The sequence below is a fragment of the Muntiacus reevesi genome, chromosome 10 (genome assembly GCF_963930625.1).
Source record: "Muntiacus reevesi chromosome 10, mMunRee1.1, whole genome shotgun sequence".
NCBI lineage: Eukaryota > Metazoa > Chordata > Mammalia > Artiodactyla > Cervidae > Muntiacus > Muntiacus reevesi.
In genome coordinates, this window is record NC_089258.1 from 22,047,239 (window position 1) to 22,071,904 (window position 24,666).

At 38.5% G+C, this 24,666-nt stretch overlaps 1 protein-coding gene across 1 annotated transcript in view; it reads left to right on the forward strand.

Annotated features, from left to right (window-relative positions):
* LOC136143847 (myb/SANT-like DNA-binding domain-containing protein 3) overlaps nucleotides 1-24,666 on the forward strand; it is a 139,119-nt gene that overhangs the window by 81,195 nt on the left and 33,258 nt on the right. The window contains exons 3-5 of the mRNA XM_065901493.1: nucleotides 3,965-4,094; nucleotides 8,747-8,773; nucleotides 10,945-11,041. Of these exons, the coding sequence (XP_065757565.1) occupies nucleotides 3,965-4,094; nucleotides 8,747-8,773; nucleotides 10,945-11,041 (254 nt within the window). The remainder of the gene's footprint in view (nucleotides 1-3,964; nucleotides 4,095-8,746; nucleotides 8,774-10,944; nucleotides 11,042-24,666) is intronic.

Here is a 24,666-nt window from a genome sequence, read left to right on the forward strand (position 1 = left end):
AATAAGAAGCTTCTAAAAGCAACTCCTGGAAACTGACTGACCAAGCACCTGTAGGTTTGCTTTTCCCATCGTGCTCACTCCTTGGTATGTGCTTGTTAGGTTGCATTTCAAGGACATCGCCTGTCTGTTTCAAGCTCCCTGCTCACTACCACCACGTGACATATAGTGAGATCCTGCTGAAAAACTGGAGCGTGTAGTGGTTAGAAATTAGGAATTAGCTGTGACCCTAGACAATTACTTAAAACTCAGAAATGATAATATCTATAGCAGAACCAGCGAATGTTTGTTGAAAATTTACTATGGCCAGACATAAATGCTAAAGATGGATTTTTCTTATTTAATCCTCATAACAGCTTTGTTAGGTAGATACTATTATAATTACCATTTTACCGATAGGGGGAATAAATGGCATTGGCGCTAATCTGTAGTCACATGAATGGTTGACCCAAGATTTGAACTTAGCATCTGACTTCAGAGCTCTGGCTCTAAGCGCTGAGTACTGGAGTGGGTTGCCAGTTCCTTCTCCACTTGTGCTTTGCAGGACTGTTATATTTAAGTTAGTTTAGGACATTTAAAGTTGCAGCCAGTATTTACTAGATGGAAACTCTTCGTTAAATGTTAGCTATTACCATATAGATTCTCAGCCCTATCAGACTTAATAACCCTTTTTTATAACCAATAATTTGTATTCTATTTCTTTTCTAAAATGAAATTTGTAGATAATGTAGCTTACATAAACACGTAATTAAAGAAATCAATATAATGTATAATTGAAATGTAAAGGAGAAATAAAAGGAATTTATAATAAAATAAGTATTTCAAAATGTAAATGCTGGGACATGATTATACTAGAAGACAATGTAGGAGTCCATTGCTTTTACCTACTTAAATGAATATTTAGGTTTTTAAAAAGATCATCATCAGCACTTTCATACCAGTAGTACTTGAAAACGAAAAGCAGAAGTATGGTGAGTGCTAGAATAAAAACTACTAGGAGAAGCTAGAGCAGTCTTATTTGTTTATGATATTACCATAGTTCCTACATGAATGGCTGGAGATGCATTCAGAGATTGTATGGTGTATAAAAAAAAGAAATTTTCTGCTGTGTATGTTGTATGGAACTGCCCTTTCCTTTGTGGTATTTTGAGCACCCTTAGAATCCATCTGCTAAATGACAGTAATGACCTCTTGTCATCAGTTCAGTCGCTCAGTCATGTCCAATTCTTTGAGACCCCATGGACTGCAGCACGCCAGGCCTCCCTGTCTATCACCAACTCCCGGAGTTTACTCAAACTTATGTCCATTGAGTCGGTGATGCCATTCAGCCATCTCATCCTCTGTTGTCCTCTTCTCCTCCTGCCTTCAATCTTTCCCAGCATCACGGTATTTTCCAGTGAGTCAGTTCTTCGCATCAGGTGGCCAGAGTATTGGAGTTTCAGCTTCAGCATCAGTCCTTCCAATGAATATTCAGGACTGATCTCCTTTAGGATGGACTGGTTGGATCTCCTTGCAGTCCAAGGGACTCTCAAGAGTCTTCTCCAACACCACAGTTCAAAAGCATCAATTCTTCTGCGCTCAGATTTCTTTATAGTCCAACTCTCACATCCATACATGACCACTGGAAAAACCAAAGGTTTGACTAGACGGACCTTTGTTGGCAAAGTTATGTCTCTGCTTTTTAATATGCTGTCTAGGTTGGTCGTAACTTTTCTTCCAAGGAGTAAGCGTCTTAATTTCATGGCTGCAGTCACCATCTGGAGTGATTTTGGAACCCCCCCAAATAAAGTCTCTCACTGTTTCCACTGTTTCCCCATCTATTTGCCGTGAACCGATGGGACCGGATGCCATGATCTTAGCTTTCTGAATGTTGAGTTTGAAGCCAGCTTTTCCACTCTCCTCCTTCACTTTCATTTGTCATGGTGACAACCAAAGCCGCCTCCGTGGGGCACCCACCCCTAGGGAGCGTGAGCGCCTTTGTGAGCGCTGTGTTAGAACGTCGTTAAGCATTGCTGAGCGAAGAGTTAGTTGGCTTGAAAAATCCATAGACATCTTGGAGCTTATGGTCTTTTTTGTTGTGTTGTTGCTAAATATACCTTGTATAATTACAGAGTAACATTGACTCCTGCAGACATCATGTAAGCTTTATTGTGTACATGTTAGGGGAGGAGAATAAAGGAATGTGATCCTTGGAAGAATTGGAGGGATATAGGAAGGCATCCTAAAGTAAAATTTGAGTTTTAACTAAAGTTCATGTAGGAGTCTGGTGATAGTGTATAGCAAGTCAACTTGGTTATAAAATATTTTATTAAAAATTGTTTTTACCAGTGCTTTGCCTGAGGTAGCATGCCAAATTTATGGTTCATTAAGTAAGTTGACCACTTTTTAAAAAGTAAATTAATGATGAAAGTAAGCCTTGCTTGTTGCCGAAAAATTGAGAAAAACAGAAAATCATAAACTTGGAAATAAAAAAATATGGTGACAAGTAATGTGAAAAATTTATTGATGTTTTCTTCCAGGATTGACTCTCTGAATATTTATTTTTCTAAATAATTCAGATATATATATAATTTATCTTCTTGCTACATTTTTATTTTATATTATCATATTATTTAAGAAATTTGCATTCAGTTTTGTGGACTAGATACTGCATTTAAAAATGGCACAAAATTCTCAGAAGTTATATACTTGGTATTATTACCTGCTTTTCACCTAACATTATCTTTTGATGTCACACAGTATTCTTATAAAGGGCAATGCTCAATGACTCTTTGAACATAAATATCGTGCTTTAAAATAAACATTACCTTATTGGATACTTAGATTTTTTTCTTGAATGTTTTTGATATGAATACATTTCTATATGAAATGACTGTAATAAATTTTCATCTATTGTAGTTTCCTTCAGATAGATCCTTAAATGTGTAATTGTAGATCAAAAGCCTCATTGCTTTTTTAGGACTCTTAAAATGCGTTGTTAAATTGTATTCTTAAAAGATTGAGCCAGTTTAAATTATAGCAGGGCTATTGGTTTGTGACTAAATTGAATTTTTTGTTTGTCTAATAGCCAGTTTTATAAGGTTAAAGTAGCATCTTATTTTCGTGTGCAACTCTGATTGTTAGTAAAGGTCAACATTTTTAATATATTAATTAACCATTTGTTATCTTTCTGTAAATTTGTCTTTCGTCCATTTTGTATTAATTGATGCTGTCTCTGTTTCAGTGATGATAACTTGTATCATGTTATACTATTATCTCCCAGATTTTAAAACTTTAATCCTTTATATTTTTGAAATACAGAAGTTTTAAAGTTTCTTAAACATACTAATTCAGTGTCATTTCTCAAACCTGTATCATCTTTTTTCTTTTCATCTACTAATTCTTCACGGTCCAGTTCACGTTTCACTTTCTCTGAGGAGGCTTTCTTAAATACCTTATATCTTACAGTAATAGGTGTTAGATATTATACTTATCTGTACTTTTGATTTGGTACACGATCATATATATACACACATATATATATTTCATATTTATTTGGTTCTCTAATAATATTGTAAAGTCTCAGAGAACAGAACTCATGTGTCTTCCATAACATTTACCTTGAAACCTTTTATACTATAGGTGTTGAATAAGTGAATTTTGATAGTTTACATCATTAGTGCTTATTCCAAACATTGGGGAAGAATAGCCTCTTATACTGTCTCCTTGGATCGCTAGCAACGGATGTAGATAGGATAGAGATTTTCATTCTCATTTTTATGGATAGTTGATAGTTAAAATATTTTCATTATAAATGTGAAAAAAGGTATGAGAAAGTAGCATAGCTCTTCATTTTAAAAACCAAATAAAAGAACAAACTTCTGTAGTAGACGTGTGTTACAATACTATAGCATTGCATTCATGAATATGAAATGAACTGTTAGTATTCATGCCTCGTTCTGAGAATTTATTTTTGTTTCTTTTGCAGTGCCATACGAATTACATTCCTGTCTGCGGATCAAATGGGGACACGTACCAAAATGAATGCTTTCTCAGAAGGGCTGCTTGTAAGCATCAGAAAGAGATAACAGTAGTAGCAAGAGGCCCATGCTACTCTGGTATGTATGATACTACTCTGAAGAAATGTTAGAAGTGGTTCCGCCATACTAAGATGAAGTTTCCAGTCCGAGCTTTATTCCCAAGACTGCTGTGTGGATTGGGATGATCATGTGGGAAGTGGGCAGGGCTTCTTTTTGCCCCCATTTCATGTTGCTTTTTAACCCCAGGTGGTCTCTTTTATTACTTCTTCTGTGTTACTTCTCAGGACGTTTTTAATGTTTAATACTATTTTTGGTGGAGACTTTGCTTATCAATTTTGCCTTATAGTTTGAACATTAGGCAGAATAAGATTTGGGAGGGTAAATGCTGTGAGATCTGTTTTGTTCATTTTTATTTTGGTGGGAGGTGGAGTGGGGAATATGGTAGAAACTCATTAGTGGCATCCCAGGAAGAGTTTGTCCAAGCTCTTCTCTTTGTATCTTTTCTGTTTGCCAGCCTTTGTTACCAACCTGCTCCCAGTTTTTGTATTTACTTCTCTTTTCCTTCCTGAATTATTTGTTGTTGGTACTGAGCTGTGTCTGACTCTTTGTGACACCAAGAACTGCTGCATGCCAGGCTTCTCTGTGCTTCACTGTCTCCCGGAGTTTGCTCAAATTCATGTTCATTGAGTCAGTAGTGCTATCTAACCATTTCATCCTCTGTCGTCCCCTTCTCCTCCTGTCTTCAATCTTTCCAGCATCAGGGTCTTTTCTCACAAGTCAGCTCTTCGCATCAGGTGGCCAAAGTATTGGAGCATCAGCTTCAGCATCAGTCCTTCCTATAAATACTCAGGGTTGATTTCCTTTAGGATTGACTGGTTAGATCTTCTTTCTGTCAAGGTATTCTCAAGAGTCTTCTACAGTATCACAATTCAAAAGCATCAATTCCTCAATGCTCAGCCTTCTTTATGTCTTCCTAAATTGGTAGTGGTCAATTTTGGAGGGCATTACTGTAAGAAACCAACAGCAATGCCTTGGTTTCTTACTTGTGTTTGTATGTGGGAGCAGGGATGCTGGTGAGATATTATAATAGAATTATTGTGTGAAGGTTAGCAGTAAATGTGGAGGTTCTTCTTTATATGATTACCCCATTTCCTTTCTTTTCCTGTATACTACCGTGCCTGTTTTCAGAGTTCTTACTGGGGCTCCATTACATAAGCATGATTGATTGTCCATGTGGTTGATCTCAAACTTGGTCCACTAACACCACTTGACTCAAAGCCTCTGCTCTGAACTGTGTGGTTGGTCTTTCTGGTGTGAGCCAGCCCCCACCCTAAGAACACTGAGCGTGGCCAGCCCCACCCTAAGATCTGATGTGGTCAGCCTCCTTCCTAAACATCAGTTAGTTGCCTTCTAGAAACTGCGGGCCAAGGTCAGATCTCTCTTTGGGAAAGGCCAAATTCTTTCCCATACACTAAATAATTAGGTTCCCTTAAGCCAGTAGACTGTCATTTGATATGGTTCTCACATACTTTTCTAGGTACATTATATTTCACAGACTTGATTTAGAAACTAAAAAGGAATATGGAGTTCTTTATAATCCCAAATTAATTGTGCATCATTTATGAGGAGTTTAAGATGCCAACTGCTTTGATAAACAATGAATGTTAAACATGGGGAGGCAGAGTGTTAGGCTGGACAGAGCATTGCACTAGGCTTAAAAAGTCTGACTTAAATTAACTCCAGCTCTGGTTTGCTGAATGACCTTGCACAAATCACTTGGCTGCTCTGAGGCCCAGTTACATACCCACATGGTTAGATGGTTATCGTCTCCTGCGGTTAAGTGAGGGTCCAGTGAGCTGAGGTATAAGATGCTGCATTGATCTTGTTATCTGCTGGGTGGGGTTTGTGTTCTGTTATCTAGTCTGGTGTAGGTCCTGTTTGCTGTGCTAGGAATAACATTCTTCTTTGCTTATTTGAGAACTCCTTTTTTTTTAATGCTTTAATAGTGAGCTTAAGTCTTTTCTCCCCTCTGAAATCTTTCTTTGGCATCTCCTGGCAGAATTTGTTCATGCTTTGTGCATATGTCTGTGTACATATCATACTTCATTTCATTTATCCAACACAGATAAATGTGTTTATCCTTTAGCCAGATCCTGTTTCTGAACAGGAAAGTAGTATGTCTTGCCCAGGGAGGATGTCATAATTCCAGGGTTGGAGTCGGGGAAGGCATGTATCTAGTGAAAATCTAATCTACAGAAAGAGCTCAACCTCGTTATCAGAGTAGTCACAATATATTTATTTCAAAATTTTAAATGACCCCAATGGAAGGCGGTGAGATATTATATTTATTAAAATTGGACATTGGTTGAAAAAAAGGTTGGTAGTGAATATCTCCTGCACTGGGTGTGTCTTATTTATCAGTTTGTACTTATTCCTTTTACTATGTTGTCTAACACATAATATGTACCTAGTCAATGTATATAGAATAGAAGGGAAAAAGAGAGTTTTCCTGAGAAAAATTTGGTAATAAAAATAAGTTCCCTTCTTGTCTTCTTTCCTGCTCGTTCATCCTTTCTTTTCCTCTACTTAGAGAAGATATTTTTCATGGTTGATTGGTCCATGAATACACTGTAAGACTTTGTATAAAATCCCATTAAGTGTTCAAGTTCAGTTCAGTTCAGTTACTCAGTCGTGTTCAACTCTTTGTGACCCCATGGACTGCAGCACGCCAGGCCTCCCTGTCCATCACCAACTCTTGGAGTTTACCCACACTCATGTCCATTGAGTCGGTGATGCCATCCAGTCATCTCATCCTCTGTTGTCCCCTTCTCCTCCTGCTCTCAATCTTTCCCAGCATCAGGGTCTTTTAAATGAGTCAGCTGTTTGCATCAGGTGGCCAAAGTATTGAAGTTTCAGCTTTAACATCAGTCCTTCCAATGAACACTCAGGACTGATTTCTCTTAGGATGGACTGATTCGATCTCCTTGCAGTCCAAGGGACTCTCAAAAGTCTTCTCCAACACCACAGTTCAAAAGCATCAGTTCTTTGGCGCTCAGCCTTTACAGTCCAACTCTCACATCCATACATGACTAGTTGGAAAAGCCATAGCCTTGACTAGACGGACCTTTGTTGACAAAGTAACGTCTCTGCCTTTTAATATGCTGTCTAGGTTGGTCATAACTTTCCTTCCAAGGAGTAAGCGTCTTTTAATTTCATGACTGCAATCACCATCTGCAGTGATCTTGGAGCCCCTCAAAATAAAGTCAGCCACTGTTCCACTGTTTCCCCATCTATTTGCCATGAAGTGATGGGACCAGATACCATGATCTTATTTTTCTGAATGTTGAGCTTTAAGCCAACTTTTTCACTCTCCTCTTTCACTTTCATCAAGAGACTCTTTAGTTCTTCTTCACTTTCTGTCATATGGGTGGTGTCATTTGCTGAGGTTATTGATATTTCTCCCGGCAATCTTGATTCCAGCTTGTGCTTCATCCAGCCCAATGTTTCTCATGATGTACTCTGCTTATAAGTTAAATAAGCAGGGTAACAATATACAGTCTTGACGTACTCCTTTTTCCTATATGGAACCAGTGTGTTGTTCCATGTTCAGTTCTAACTGTTGCTTCTTAACCTTCATACAGGTTTCTCAAGAGGCAGGTCAGGTGGTCTGGTATTCCCATCTCTTTCAGAATTCTCCACAGTTTATTGTGATCCACACAGTCAAAGGCTTTGGCATAGTCAATAAAGCAGAAATAGTGTTGAAGTGGGTGATATCTAAAATGTGTATTTTTTCCAGTCCCTCTTCTTTCTACCATGATTGGGACTTTGATTATTGTCTTTGGGAGATTGAGGGTGAGGGGGGATGGGAGTGATATTGTGAAGGATGTCCCCTATTCTCGAGAGCTATCTGGCAGACTGGAATGCACTTTCTGGTAAATTTTCCCTAGAAAGTGCTGGATAGAGTGTCAAGTTCGTCACTTGCCATCTTGGCTCCAGGCTGATGATGCTACAGTCTTGCCCTCTTTTCAACATGCTCTGTGCCATATGTTGGTTCTTTCAAGATTATAAAATACATATTTTAAATTAATTACATTTTACACTGGTTTCTTGCCTGGTAACTTTGAGGGAGGTTCTTTAATTTGATTAGTAACAAGTTTTTCACTGACACCTTGGTGAGATTCCATCTGGTAAGGTTTCCTGGAGGAAGTTAATTTCATCAGTATTTAGAAAACCTCAACCTTGAGGTTCTTTTCTTCTAAACCTTAGGTTTATTCATATCTTTTGGCCTTTATCCACAGATTTAATTAAGATTTTTGGAGCAAGACCCAAAGCTTTTCCTCCCTTTTTATTAAAAGCAGTTTATTTATTATTCCTTTAAAGCTTTAGCAAAATTAAACATTTCTTCTACCTTTTAAGTGAGTTCATTAAAATTATTTTTATTTAGCCATTTACTATATAATATTTATTGATTTTCACTGTGTACAAAGCACCTGGGTATTTTCTGAATGGGCTACAAAGATTATGAGGTATAGATTATGTATCCAAGGAATTTATATTTGGAGAAAGGTACAAAATAAGGATGTAAGAATAAATTGTTGGATTTTGAAAAAAATGAGAAAAGGAACTATCTGAGAATGGATATCACAGTTTGATTTTTGATAAGAAATTTTACTACTTGGTAAGATGAGATTCTGGGAAAAGTGTTCATACTCATTCTTTATTTTTCTTAGATAATGGCTCTGGATCTGGAGAAGGAGGTAAGTTTCAAATACACTTTACAAGGCCTTTTCTTCTTTTGCATTTTAAAAATGGCTTTACTGAAATAAAATTCACATACCATACAGTTTGCTCATTGAAAGTGTATAATTCAGTGGCTTTTAGTGTATTCACAGAGTTGTACATTAATCACCACAGCCAACTTTAGAACATTTTCATTACCCCAGAAAGAAACCCTGTACCCCTCAGCCGTCATCCCAACCCCTCAGTTCCCCTTTTTTTCCCCTGCATTTATTTTTCACTTTAGATTTGTTGTCAGACAAAGGGGAAACGATTGAAGTTACACCAAAGGGCCCTCTCCGTAGGATCATCCCCAGGTGATTTTAGCTCGGATCAGAGTATTTGTGACTCTCTTCTGTCCTTTGCTTACACATTTTTGCTCATAAGGAATTTTCAAGGCACAAAATTAAAAAAACTAATATTTGGTAGTACCATATAACAGAGTTTACTCTGAATTATTAGCATTGATTTAGAACAGATACTATATTTGATCTCAGCCACAAACCCGAGAAATGATGAGTTATTAGAATTGAGAATGACTAAACTATTTCATAGTCTAATGAGACTGTAATTCTTAATGAGTATCCACTGAATGCAAAATAATGTTTCAGGTGCTCTGTGGATGCACTAAAAGAAAAAACATCTCTGGTAAAATTCACATGTATGCAAATGAAAATCACAGTTATGATCCTTCTAGCACAGTCTGAAACCTTCCTCCATCTCCCTATGTTTCATAGAACCCTCAAATTGTAGAGTTGGAAGGGACTTTAAAGGTCACCTAAGAGAGTAGAACTGTCCTGAGGAAGACGTTCAAGGATGATGGTTTTAGCTTTAAAAAAAAAAAAAGATTAGAAGCTGTCTAACAATAGAATTTAAATGGACATGTTCAAGCAGAAACTTCGTGATCATGTGTGAAGGATGAGATCATTAATTCTAGATCTTAGAACTGGAAAGGACTTTAAAGGATCATCTAGTCTATCCCCTGTGGTCAGATACTCAGTTATGAAACTCATTGTTACTATATGAAAGAAATGGAAGTTGGTCTACATATTTGCTTTTATGGTACAAGTATTGGATGTCTTGCCCTGAGAATGTTGTTGGTTGGTAATTTTTTTTTTTTTTTTAAGGAGTATGAGTTAGGCTAAGTGGTTTGCTCAGATTAATACACAAATTCTAGTGAGCCCATAGTGGCTGTGTGAATTTTAGATCTCATGGTATTTCTGAGGCTTAGAAATACTTAAGATTATGCTCCCTGGAATTGTTTGGGAGTATGCATGAGAGTTTGGGTAAAGTGTAGGTAGATAGCCAAAATGGCAAGTGTAGAAATAGTACCAAACAGGCACTTAGGTCTGTGTGCTTTCCTTCTAACACCTTCTCTGTTCCAAACCAGACTGGGACATCCTCTGAGTAAACCATTATCCCTAAATTGGCTTCAGAACTCATCTCCCTGCCCAGTTTGAGATTACCATGATCGGATCCACTGTAGCTGAGACCCACAGATACGAGGTTCCCTAACTGAAATAGGAGCTGATTTGGGGGCTGGTGGTATGCACTGATCTTGTGCTGGATCATAGGAGACCCATACACTTCAGCATTCTTGATATTATTGGCAGGGCTAGGTGGCAAAGTAGAAAAGGGTAAGTACTTTGTAAATAGACTCCTTTCCTTTTTAAAATTTGGAGACAGTTTTTAAGGCAAGTGTGAAACTGATGTGTGAGGACAAGGTAGTGGTTAGACTCTGCTGTGTTGAATAACTTATTTGTTGAATCACTTACTGCTAATAGGATTGCACAGGCTGTTTCAGTAGGGTAATCACTGGACTGAATTTATTGCTCATGTTTATTTCCCCTCTCTTATTTCATGTTATGGTAATTCTTTTTAAGAATTAATGAGACCTGGCTTATTGTTCCATGGTACTTAGGCTAGGGATTATTTTTCTGGACCCAATACTTGTTTTTTTCCAGAGTATATGTTATACTCTGTATTGACAGCATTTTTGGACTCTAGCATCAGTAACTTTTTGGAACTGATTGTTTTCAAGAGCCTTGCATACATTTTCCCCAGAAATAGGATAATGGCTGCTGAAAACATGAAGCAGGTCTGGAAAGGATCCCAGCTTTTGGTTGAAATTTTAATTTTTCTTTTTAAACAGAAGAGGAAGGATCAGGGGCAGAAGTTCACAGAAAACACTCCAAGTGTGGACCCTGCAAATATAAAGCTGAGTGTGATGAAGATGCAGAAAATGTTGGGTGAGTTGATTGAGGGAAAGGGATAAACTTATTTGGAGGTTAATTGTCAGCATTATTATGTTATAGAAAGCTATCTTTTAACCTGCTTTGGTGTATATTGTGTGTGCCTTCTTTATTTTTTGTTTAATGTTAATCTGTTGACTTTTAGGTTGATATGATACTATAGCTGTTTAAGTCAGTTTAAGTGTTTTAGAATGGAAATCCATTTGTAAATTTTTTTTTTTTCATTTTACCACTCCCTTTCTTCACCAATAGTTTTGTAATGTTATAAAACTGATAAATTTTATACCAAGTGCTAATTCTATTCATCAGAATTACTCTTATTTGAATTATCTTACTTTTATATTTTCAACTAGAATCATGGTGAACAGTTTTTCTTGCATTTTTATACACAAACTTTTTTAAAATATAAATTTATTTATTTTAATTGGAGGCTAATTACTTTACAACATTGTATTCATTTTGCCATACATTGACTTGAATCCTCCATGGGTGTACATATATTCTCCATCCTGAACACCCCTCCCACCTCCTCCCCATCCCAGCCCTCTGGGTCATCCCAGTGCACCAGCCCCGAGCACCCTGTCTCATGCATCGAACCTGGACTGGCGATCTGTTTCACTTATGATAATTTGCATGTTTCAATGCTATTCTCCCAAATCATCCCAACTTCGCCCTCTCCCACAGAGTCCAAAAGACTGTTCTGTACATCCATGTCTCTTTTGCTGTCTCGCATACAGGGTTATCGTTACCATGTTTTTAAATTTCATATATATGTGTTAGTATGCTGTATTGGTGTTTTTCTTTCTGGCTTACTTCACTCTGTATAATGGGCTCCAGTTTCATCCACCTCATTAGAACTGGTTCAAATGTATTCTTTTTAATGGCTGAGTAATACTCCATTGTGTATATGTGCCACAGCTTCCTTATCCATTCGTCTGCTGATGGGCATCTAGGTTGCTTCCATGTCTTGGCTATTATAAACAGTGCAGCGATGAACTTTGGGGTACATGTGTCTCTTTCAATTCTGGTTTCCTCGGTGTGTATGCCCAGCATACACAAACTTTTAATGTATTTCAATGTATTAAGAAAATCCAAAACTTTCAAAATTTTAAAGATAGTAAATATAACAAGTAAAAATAATTTCTGGAAAACTCAGCTGGACAGACTGATGTTTTGTTTTGTTTTCTCACTCAAGTTCAGCTTTCACCGAGGTAGGTTTTGTCGCTAACTGTATTGTCCATCCAATTTCCCGTGCACTCCCTCTGAAAAGGGTGCAGAGTAGTAACAATATAGACCTCATCAACACAGTCCTGTTTGTTCCTTTCAGCAGGTTCCTGTTTGTTTATCCCCAGGCTCAGCCTTCTTTCATTTCCCTGTAGTGCTTGCTTTTTGCACAGTTGATTCTAAAAACTTTAATGCTGTCTTTAGGGCCTTATGTAGCACAAATGGATCCTCTTCACTTCCTCAATTTCCCCTTAGTGCGTAATTTGAAACACTTATTTTATAGAGAGTTGCACTTTCTTTCTTACTCACATATATTTTCACTGTGCATTTCTATGTTTTAGTCAGTCCTTAAAGGTATATTTGAGCCTTTTACTGATCAATGGTAATATGATTTAATTAGCATTTATGCCTGGAGTGACTTTTACAAGTCAGGGTCCCTGTGTTTGATACAGAATTCTGATACAGAGTCAGCTATTTGTCTGGTACTTGGTAAAATTAAATGTCTGGTAATTTACTTGATATGTATTTCCAAGTAGGTGAGAATTGGCAGAAGACAAGTTCAATAAAAAGTTGAACAGCTCAGCAAACCCTGTGTTTGCTCTGTTTGTGCATACGACTCGCGTGTTGACATGTCCATCTGTTTCAATCAGAGTGGATTGACTTGTGAGAAGGTGTTTCCCAAAGTAGATTTTGGCCTGTAGGACATGAGAGAAATGATAGCAATGTGGACTTGCAGAGAGGACAGTTAATAGATGGTATGTTCTTTTTCTCTCTCTTTGTACTAATGGTATGATGAAGCACCTGTGTGTATATATGCGTGCACGTGTGCATATTTTTGTAGATATTTAGTGCTTTTCTGGGTTTTCCCTCAGTACTCTTCTAAAATCATGTTCAGAGTCAGAATAGCTGTCGGTGATTGATCGACTTGGTCTGTTGATTTTTTGTTACTCCGTTGACAGTACCTCTCTTCAGTCCTCTTTTACACATTTCTTTGCTATCATTTTTCATTCCTTAATTGAAAGAGAGGGATGCTCTTTCAATTTTGCTTGGAAGTAGAACGGATTTTGTGACATCTCAGAGGTAGCCTTAAGTATGACATCAGTATAAAATGCACATTATTCTGTGTACACCTTCTCTTGATATGATGTGTAGTCTCTCCTCAGTCAGAGCATGTCTGTTGTATAGAAACACACTAAATGCATTTTGTGTGTGTCTGCTTGAGAACTTGTAACTGCTATCCTTGCAGGTACCTGATCTAAGCAAAAGAAAGAGAGTGTAGACAAGGGAAGGGCTTACCAGTAAAAGGAGCAGTCGGGCTGAGGAGCCTCCTCGGGAGCCCTTGGATAGATTGGGACCGGCAGCCAAGACCAGGCCAGGAAATTGATGCAATAATAGAAGAACATTAAGGAAGTAATTTGTGCCTTTACCTAGAAAGCAAGTGCATATATACATAGTAATAACAGATATTAAGTAAAACAAAATCCTGTAATACTTAACTTTTGCTAAAAATAATGTTCTCTAATATTTCCTACAGTGATTATGACTTACAGTTTAAAAAATATTGCTCTATAATATAACTATAATAGATATTTTATTTCATGTTACATTTTTAGTTATGGGTATTCATTTAAAAAACATTTTTGGGGCTTCCTTGGTGATTCAGTGGTAAGGAGTCTGCCTGCCGATGTAGAAGACATGGGTTCGATCCCTGAGCTGGGAAGATCCCACATGCTTGGGAGAAACTAAGCCCGTTCACCCCAACTATTGAGCCTGTACTCTAGAGCCTGGGAGCCAAAACCCCTGAAGCCCCCGAGCCCTTGCTCTGCAGCAAGAGAAGCCTGCGCCTCACAACTGGAGAGCTGTCCCTGCTCTCCGCAATTGGAGAAAAGCCCACGCAGCAGTGAAGACCCAGCACAGCCAAAAATAAAAAATAAATTAAAAAATTATTTTTAAAATCAATAGAACAAGTGTTTTTTATCTTCTGTCATTTTGAAATGTCTTTCCTGTCAGATGAAATGCTATATATCAATATAATCTATCTGGTTTCCAGAGGGCAGCTAATCTTTTTTTTTTTTCCCTTTTGTACTTGGCTAATTTATTCTTATTTTTAAAATTTCTTTTTTTTTTTAATTGAAGGATGGTTGATTTACAGTGTTGTGTTAGTTTCAGGTGTATAGCAAAGTGAGTCAGTTATACATATATATGTGTTCTTTATCAGATGCTAAAACCTTTCTCGTGCTTTAAAAGCTCTTCTTTTCTTTGCTAATAGGGAAAGAAACTTGACCATTTGTGGGAGGGGATAAATGATACCATGTAAGTTAATTTTCTGCTATTAGGAGAGGTGCTAGTGTTTTATTTAGCCATTTAAATGGAAATTGATTTAAATAGATTGTTTTCTTAAACAGACTATACAGAACATATTCTAACATATTCTTAAAGTCATGTATTGTATAGTGTGTTACAGTTTTCAAACATTGTTACCTAAATTACTTTGTTCAGCTCTTTATGGCAGTATGTCTAGTTGGTAAGGTGAGGATTTATTACTCTGATTTTACAGGTGGAGGTGAGCTCAGAAGAGGCTGACTAGCTTGTGATTAAGAGCAGAACCAGAACCCGGGTCTCATGACAGGGGATTTGTCTATCAGGTTGTGTATGCATGTGTGTAACACCATGGTGTTTTCAGAGGCCCCTGATATTCTTAATGCTAGTTGTCCCACCCCTACTTACGGGTCCGTTCTGCCTTGTGTTTGGGGCTCTATTATCTGTTTATAAAAATGATCTTTCTTCTCCCACGTCAGGTTGTTCCCTTGCCTCTGGGTGCTGTCAGTATGCCTAGTGAGTGATTCTGACTGTAGGTGACTCCAACTTATTAATTGCTTCTCTGCTTCCCCAAAATAGGAAACCATGTGCTTACAGGAACTGTATCTAATGTAGGAATAAATTCTAAATGTAAAATCAGAGTAAATAGGTTCTTAGTGAAGTGCGTGAACTTCATATATTGTGTGACTGTTTTCTTTCTTATCTGCTCAGTGGCTATTTTAATTATAATTGAAATTAGTTTTGCATGTGAGAGGCTTTCTTCTTTCTTCCTGAAGCACAGTGTGACTCTCTAATGGCCTTGGGGGCTTTCGCGTGGGTTTGTGATGTCTGTCTTCACTGATGCTTGCCCTTTGAATGTATACCTAGAACTAGATAGTTGAGGTTCCAAGAAATTTGATGCCCACATGGAGAGGTTTCAGTATTCCATTGTGACTTTTGAAATATAGTGGCTAGGTTTTCTTAGTCTTAAAACTTGGGAACAGTACCTGCTTTACAGAAAATCATATTTCTCCATATTCTTAGCAACTGCACTCCCTCTTCATCTAAACAGTATCTCTTAAAAAAAAAAAAAACCCAATATCTCTCATCTGTCCAAGGCTGAGCTTATTGCTCTAAGATAGTTCTCAACTGTTTGTCTGTACAGTGGGACCAAATAATCATAGAACTCCTTCAGCCAGGTAGACCTTTTATATACCTGACTTAAATCCCTGCCGTGAACGATTTGAGGAGTTTGTAGAATCATCTGGCATAACATCAATACAGGCAAGCTATAAGAATCCTGCAATTATTCCTTTGAACTTTATCTGCCACGTGCTTTATGGAAATTGTCCCTGCTCTTCTGCATTTTTGATGTCAGTCACTTTTGAGATGGTGTTTCCCTTTTCCCCTGAGGGACATAAGCTCTCAGAGTTGCTCAGAGAAAGAGTCATGTAGGTGTGCAGTGTGACAGACAATTCGAGAAGCAGGAATCAGTAATTCACCTGATGGACGTCTTTGTCGTTACACCACCATTTTCTGTTTGGAGAGTTGTTGGTGACTGTCACAAGCTGATGAGTGTCTCCCTCAGAATGTGCAATGACATCTTTCCCCTCATTTAAACAGAAAGAATAATGCTCTGTATCTCTGTTCTCCATCATGATCTCCTTTCTGGAAACTGCACATAGTTGGTTTTTTTAAACAACAACCAAAGAAGTATTTTCCTACCGTTATCTTCTCCCCACCTCTGATTTCCTCCTAATCAGAGATGACAGTAATTTTTGTCATTTGACATGGCCTAACTATGGATATTTAGAATAGTAGACTTTTTGAGCTATTTAGGTTTAATAAATTTCTACCATGGCCCCTTAGACTACAATGGAAAAATAACTGTATGTTGTCTGTTTTCCTCTGATAATGGGAAATAAACACTATTAAACATTATTCTGTACTGAGTATAACCCAGATGTTAGCAATGACAGGCTCCTTTATCCAGAAATATCTTCCTGTATTTCTGTACAGCTGCCAGTAATGGTTTCTTTTGAGAGGTTAGATGTTAAAATGTAGAACACAGTATTCTCCGTGGCCTCCTGCAGTTCTCTGATCGCTCTGTTGCTCTTTGATAATTTGCCTCTGTTATTCTCTCTGCCTAGAGTCCCACCCCTGTATGTCTGTTTGTTTAATGCCTACTCTTCCTTTCAGCTTGGATATAAGCACGACTTCAGCACCTCTTCCTAGCAGCATGCTTTGCTCTTTATGCAGTCCCTGTGAGATAGATGACTAACGCTTGTGTTCAGACAGCCTCCACACAGCCCTTACGTTGTTGGGGCTGCTGACAGATTGTGGGTGCCCTGAGGACAGGGACTTTGTCTTGCTGGTTTTTACAGTGGATGAACTGGCCATGAGGTTGGGTGTCTTAGGTTCCCTCTGTAGGTCTTGTTGAACTCCTGGCAGTTCACACAGGGCTTTCTTATTCACTTGAAGCTGCACAAGGGATCATAGTGATGGTTTAACATGTGTGAGAAGGACTAGTAATATTGTGAGGAACTTGGAGCAGGTGAATTTGTTGCAGGCTTTGTTAGGTGTTTGTGAAATCTACATAACTTCACGTGATTTAGTTTAAAATGCCAGTGATCATAAAACTTAACCATATCTTGAAGGAATGACACTTTATATGTACAGTAGGTAGGAAGAAAGAGACAGGATAGATATTTTTCAATAATATCTTTCAGATGTACATAGTATTTGATGATTTCAAAGGGCTTTTTTTACAAAAGCTTATTTGATTCTGTCACCAGCGTTTGAGGTATTATCCCTATTATTAAAGACTCAGAGTTGTGATTTGCCAAAATCCTCAAACTAAATCAGAGAAGTCATTGAATGTATTCATTTATTTATGTATGTATGTCTGCATTCATGCCTTTGAAATTCAGTGTTAGAAATTCAAAAGCTTTAAAAGGCTTTACAGGTAAAGGTGTTTTCCACCCCAGTCCTCAGCTACCCAGTTGTCTTCACTAGAGGCAGTCACTGTGATCTGTTTCTTAATCTCCCAGAGGTATTTTTCCCATGTACAAACAAGTATGCACACGTATTCTTTCTTTCCTTCTTATAAAGTAAAGGCAGCCCACTACACATACTGATCTTCAGTTCAGTTCAGTCGCTCAGTCGTGTCCGACTCTTTGCAACCCCGTGCACTGCAGCACGCCAAGCCTCCGTGTCCATCACCAACTCCCGGAGTTTACTCAGATTCATGTCCATTGAGTCGGTGATGCCATCCTACTGTCTCATCCTCTGTCATCCCCTTCTCCTCCCACCTTCAATCTTTCTCAGCATCAGGGTATTTTCAAATGAGTCAGTTAGTTCTTCGCATCAGGTACGCCAAAGTATTGGAGTTTCAATGAATATTCAGGACTGATTTCCTTTGGGATGGACTGGTTGGATCTCCTTGCAGTCCAAGGGACTCTCAAGAGTCTTCTCTTAACACCACAGTTCAAAAACATCAGTTCTTTGGTGCTCATCTTTCTTTATAGTCCAACTCTCACATCCATACATGACTACTAGAAAAACCAAAGGTTTGACTAGACGGACCATTGTTGGCAAAGTAATATCTCTGCTTTTTAATAATGCTGTCTAGGTTGATCATAACTTTCCTTCCAAGGAGCAAGTGTCTTTTAATTTCATGGCTGCAGTCACCATCTGGAGTGATTTTGGAGCCCCCCAAAATAAAGTCTGCCACTGTTTCCACTGTTTCTCCATCTATTTGCCATGAAGTGATGGGACCGGATGCCATGATCTTAGTTTTCTGAATGTTGAGCTTTAAGCCAACTTTTTCACTTTCCTCTTTCACTTTCATCAAGAGGTTCTTTAGTTCCTCTTCACTTTCTGCCATAAGGGTGGTGTCATCTGCATATCTGAGGTTCTTGATATTTCTCCCGGCAATCTTGACTCCAGCTTGTGCATCTTCCAGCCCAGCTTTTCTCGTGATGTAGTCTGCATAGAAGTTAAATAAGCAGGGTGACAATATACAGCCTTGACGTACTCCTTTTTCTATTTGGAACCAGTCTGTTGTTCCATGTCCAGTTCTAACTGTTGCTTCCTGACATGCGTACAGATTTCTCAAGAGGCAGGTCAGGTGGTCTGGTATTTCCATCTCTTTCAGAATTTTCCACAGTTTTGTTATGATCCACATAGTCAAAGGCTTTGGCAAAGTCAATAAAGCAGAAGTAGATGTTTTTCTGGAACTCTCTTGCTTTCTCAATGATCCAGCAGATGTTGGCAATTTGATCTCTGGTTCCTCTGCCTTTTCTAAAACCAGCTTGAACTTCTGGAAGTTCACAGTTCACATACTGTTGAAGCCTGTCTTGGAGAATTTTGAGCATTACTTTACTAGTGTGTGAGATGAGTGCAGTTGCGCAGTAGTTTGAACATTCTTTGGCATTGCCTTTGAGATTAGAATGAAAACTGATCTTTTCCAGTCCTGCAGCCACTGCTGAGTTTTCCAAATTTGCTGGCATATTGAGTGCAGCACTTTCACAGCATCATCTTTTAGGATTTGAAATAACTCAACTGGAATTCCATCACCTCCAGTTGTTTTGTTCGTAGTGATGCTTCCTAAGGCCCACTTGACTTCACATTCCAGGATGTCTGGCTCTAGGTGAGTGATCACACCATTGTGATTATCTGGGTCATGAAGATCTTTTTTGTATAGTTCTTCTGTGCATTCTTGCCACCTCTTAATATCTTCTGCTTCTATTAGGTCCATACCATTTCTGTCCTTTATTGAGCCTATCTTTGCATGAAATGTTCCCTTCGTACTCTAATTTTCCTGAAGACATCTCTAGTCTTTCCCTTTCTATTGTTCTCCTTTGAGGAAGACTTTCTTATCTCTCCTTAAATGGGTATATCTTTCCTTTTCTCCTTTGTTTTTCACTTCTCTTCTTTTCACAGCTATTTGTAAGGCCTCCTCAGAAAGCCATTTTGCTTTTTTGCATTTCTTTTTCTTGGGGATGGTCTTGTTCCCTGTCTCCTGTACAGTGTCACAAACCTTCATCCATAGTTCATCAGGCACTCAGTCTATCAGATCTAATCCCTTAAATCTATTTCTCAGTTCTACTGTATAATCGTAAGGGATTTGATTTAGGTCATACCTGAATGGTCTAGTGGTTTTCCCTACTTTCTTCGATATATGTCTGAATTTGGCAATAAGGAATTCATGATCTGAGACCTAGTCAGCTCCCGGTCTTGTTTTGCTGACTGTATAGAGCTTCTCCGTCTTTGGCTGCAAAGAATATAATCCATCTGATTTCATTGTTGACTATCTGGTGATGTCTATATGTAGAGTCTTTTCTTTTATTGTTGGAAGAGGGTGTTTGGTATGATCAGTGCATTCTCTTGGCAAAACTCTATTAGCCTTTGCCTTGCTTCATTTTGTACTCCAAGGCCAAATTTGCCTGTTAATCCAGATGTTTCTTGACTTCCTACTTTGCATTCCAGTCCCCTATAATGAAACATACTGCTCTACTCTTTATTTAAGACTTGTTTTTTTTTTTTGGTGAGAAGTACATTTTGCATACAGATGTGTTTAAAATAGAAACTTGCAGTTAGAGAATACTTCACGTAAGTACCTAACACCTAGGGTACAAGATAGAATATTGCCATATTCATAGTACCAGGCATCGACCTAGCTGGCACTGTTAGATGAAGGCTTACAGAAAAAGACACGTTGAACAGTCTCTGTCAGAGTCTGGCTTTTGGCTTCCTGGTTGATAAGATTCCCTTCTGGGGCAGTCGGTGGGCCAGACCCTGAGTAAGTTATCGGGAATGTCATAGGAGTCGTAGTTGAGATGTCTGACAGGATTCTAGTGTCACCAAGTATGGATGATTGGCAGAAATGTCATATTTCTGAGCAGACTGCTCAATATTTTGTACTTCCAGCCTCACTGTTGCTGACCTACAGTTCTCAGGACTATGTCAGTTAAATGAGCGCGCTCATTTGGTTCAGGCCGTTGCAGGAACTTCATCACGGCAAGTACAGATAAGAATCTGAGCCAGGCTTACTGGGCATTCTGTCCTCTGGCTGAAAAGAGGGCAGTAGGCATCCTGGTAATGGCAGCCAGCAGTATGACTATCCACAGAGGGAAACTGTTTCAGTGCGAACTGGTTGCCCTCTTCATATAGCTGTCATCTCGCAATCTCCCTCCAGTGCTGTGTCTTTCCCCACCACAGCCAGTTCTCCAGTTTTCCTGCCCTCGCTGAGTGTCCTGCAGTTCAATTCTCTTATTCTTTACTTGGAGTCAGCACAGATCCCGCAGGTCTTAGACCTGCAAATTGCCCCCTGCTTTAGGACACCAGCTGCAAATGAGGTAGGTTCCTTGTACTTCTGCCCGGGATACTACTAATCTGGAGGTTCCTAAGACCTCCTTTAAGGTTCCATAGTTTGCTGAAATGACTTAGGAAGGAGCTGAGTATCTCATTAACACACAAAAGACTGTTGTGTCTCAAAGTTAGAAGGGTTTTAGGAGCTCTGCCAAAAACAGACTAAATAATGTTTTTTGTTAAACTATACGCATCATCCTAGAAATTTCTTTACCTCTCTCCTCCATAGCATATTGTTTTTTGTTTTCTTTTTTTTTTTAACCTTCTCCCATTTTAGTATATCTTCCAGTAGCTTCTTGAGAAAGGGTACAAGGTGAGACCTTATTTTTTATTTTTGATAATTTATTTTACTCACTTTTGGTTGCACTGGGTCTTTGTTGCTCTGCGCAGAGTTTCTCTAGCTGTGGTGATGAGCGTGGTCTACTCTGCTCTCGGTGCATGGGCTTCTCTTGGGGAGCAGAGGCTCCAGTAGCTGCACATGCAGTCTCAATAGTTTACAGTGTACTGGCTTAGTTACTCTGCGGCAGGTAGACTCTTCCCGGACCAGGAATCAGCCTATGTCCCCTCCACTGGCAGGCGGATTCTTATCCACTGTACCACCAGCGAAATCTGAGACCTTATGTTTAAGGTGTATTTATCCTACACCTAATACTTGACTTACAGCTTGGTGAGTGCATACTTCTAAGTGTGAGAGAATGTTCCCTCAGAATTGTGAAAGCATTGCTATCTTGTCTTCTGGCTTCCAGTTGAAGTCTGAAGCCACTCTGATTTCTGGTCCGTTGCATACTGTTTGTTTTCTCTCTCTCGAAGCATGTAGAACCTCCTTTTGGTCCTCGTTATAATGAAATTTCACAGTTCCCAGAAACTTGCTGACTTCCGATTTGAGAAATTTTCTTCACTTAGTTCCTTGATGACTTCCTTTCCTCTCTTTTCTAATTTTGGTAGTTCTGTCATTTGGATGTTGGGCATTCTGGACTAGTCCTTTAATTTTCTTGTCTCTCTTAGTTTCAATTAAAATTTTTTTTTTGCTGTTCTTTCTGAGAGATTTCTTGAACTTTTATTTTCCAGTCTTTTTTTGAGTTTATCATTTCTTGTATACTTTTTATGGTGCTCCTGTAAAAGAAAATTTATAGCATTCTGTTTTTGTTTTATGACTCTAATACCTTTTTGTGCCTATTTATTATTGAGATTCTGTCTGCTGTAAGGATGAGATTTTCTTTTATTCATTTTTATTCAGCAAGTTTTAATCTTTTATTTTTTTGCAGTTATATGGCCTTATAAAATGAATTAGAATGTTCTTTCTGGTCTCTGGATGATTTTGTGTAAGAATAGAACTATCTGTTTATTGAATGACTGGAATGAATGTGTTCATGAATTCTTTTTTAAAAATCTTTTTTAAAAAATCACCTGGATCTGATACTGTCTTGGATGGATATTTTTAAAACTGATTTTGTTTCTTCAATGCATGTAGTGTACCATTCAGCTTCTGTTTCTTGTTTCATCAAATTTTAATAGTTAATTTTTTGTTATTCATCTCACTTAAGTTTTCAAATTTGCTGACATAAAGTTGTTCACAATAAAATTTTATTATCTTTTAAATCACAATCTGTAGTCTTTTTTAGTTTACTTTTTTTTTCCTTTTTCTCATTCTGCCTTGTTGATTTGAAAGTTAATTGTTGATTCTTTCTTTTTTCTTCTTTTTGTCTGTTTTTTTGGTCACACCACATAGCTTGCGGGGTCAGAGATTGAACTTAGGGCCTCAGCAGTGAAGGCATGGATTTCTAACTTCTGGACCACCAAGGAATTCCCTGAAGGTCTTTTCAGAGGACCACCTTTTAGCTTTATTGATCTTCTCTGTTGTAATTTTGTTTTCTATTTCTGTTGAGATGTATTTATAAATCTAATATTAATATCCATGTCCTCCATATGTTCCCCTTCTTTTTTTTGTTTTCACTGGGTTTGTTCATTGCTCTTTCTCTAATTTCTTAAATGGATGTTTAGTAATTTAGCTTTCTACTATTCCTTCAAGATCTGAGACAAAACTTGAAAACGGTGAGGAATTAAACTAAGTGGTTGTTTGAGGGAGAAGTGTTTCAGGAAGAGGGGAAGCCCTGAGGCAGGAGTGTCCCTGGTGAGTTTTAGAGAAAAGCAGGGCCAATTTAGTGAAAAGATTTTTCATGATATAAATGTGGAAAATAACTCCTTACCTCCTTTCATCTGTCACTTTGCCTGCTGAGATGTCTGTTTTATGTGACAGCTGTGATGAGTGGCGAGAACACCCTCTCAGTCACTCATTAGGTTTGTGATCTTAGGCTTTTCAACTTCTTTCATATTCAACTTCCCTGTTCATAATTTGCTGTCCCGATTAAAGAGGCAAACATGACTATCCCGCACAGTAGGTGCAGAGTGAATGGTTGTTAAGTGTCTTGAATTTGGCATGTTTGCTGAAGCAATTTCTTGCCATGTTAGTGCACTCCTGGGCTTGGGCATCCCGCCCTCTGCCGCTGTCGCCAGCCTGCAGACCCCAGGGACCACTCTAATCAATAGTGTTAGTGGCCTCTAGGGGCTAATGCTGTTCTCCCCTGCTCATGGTTTCACTGAGCGGACATTGCTTAAGACGGGCATTTCATTTCCACGTGCTGTTGCAAACAGTAGCGGTGGTTGTGCTCACAGCTCTTGTCTTACTTGCAGTGTTAGCATCCACTGTGGAGCGGACCTTTCCCACATGTGAGCAGGCCAGTTCCTGATGGGCTCCTTGGTGGCTGTGTGGTAAAGAACCCGCTTGCAGAGCAGAGGTGTGAGTGTGAGCCCTGGGTCGGGAAGATCCCCTGGAGAAGGAAACGGCAGCCCACTCCAGTCTTCTTGCCTGGGAAATCCCGTGGCCAGAGGATCCTGGACGGACTGTGGTCCACGGGGCTGCGAAGGGTCAGACACAGCTTAGTGACTTGGGCACGAGCCTTGGCTGAGGCCCTTTCTCCTCACTCGATTGGTATGGCATCCTGCCTTTGTTGCTGAGCCTTTTCTCTATTATTCTTTGTTTTGTTGGCCACTATTTCTGTTTAATTGCCATCCCAATTTTGCCTACTTTTATCCCTTAAACCTGGAGTTGGCAGTGTTTTTCTGTAAAGGACTAGATGGTAAATATTTTATATTTTGAGGGCCACATACTGTCTCTGTCACATATTCTTTGTACCCCATCCCTTTAAAAATTGCAAGAGCCATTTTTGACTTGTTAGTAAATATTCAAAGTTTTTTTTTTTAATTTTTAAATTATGAAACAGAGCATATATTGGAAAGCTTATGAAAACATATACATTTAGTTTAACATACAAAAATGAAATAAATTGTGATTCCTACATCCCAAGCCAGGAGATACAGGGTACTGTCAGTACTTTAGAACTGCTTTCCATGATCCTCCCCCATTGCATGTTTCTTTGTTCTGGCTGCTCAGCTGCATTTTGTGAAAATGATTCCTTTTTTTTCCTTTATAGTTCTATCACATGATAACCCTCCTAACAATAAATTGGATTGGCCAAAAAGTTTCTGTGAGATGTTAACGGAAAAACACGAATGAACTTTTTGGTCAACCCAGTATTATTTGGCTTTTGTTTGATTTTGAATTTTGCATAAGTGGAATCACACTATGTATACCTTCTTTTGCTCAGAATTATGTTTCTGAGATTTGTTTGTGTTGATGCTCATAGCTGCTTCATTGAATTCAGTTGCTT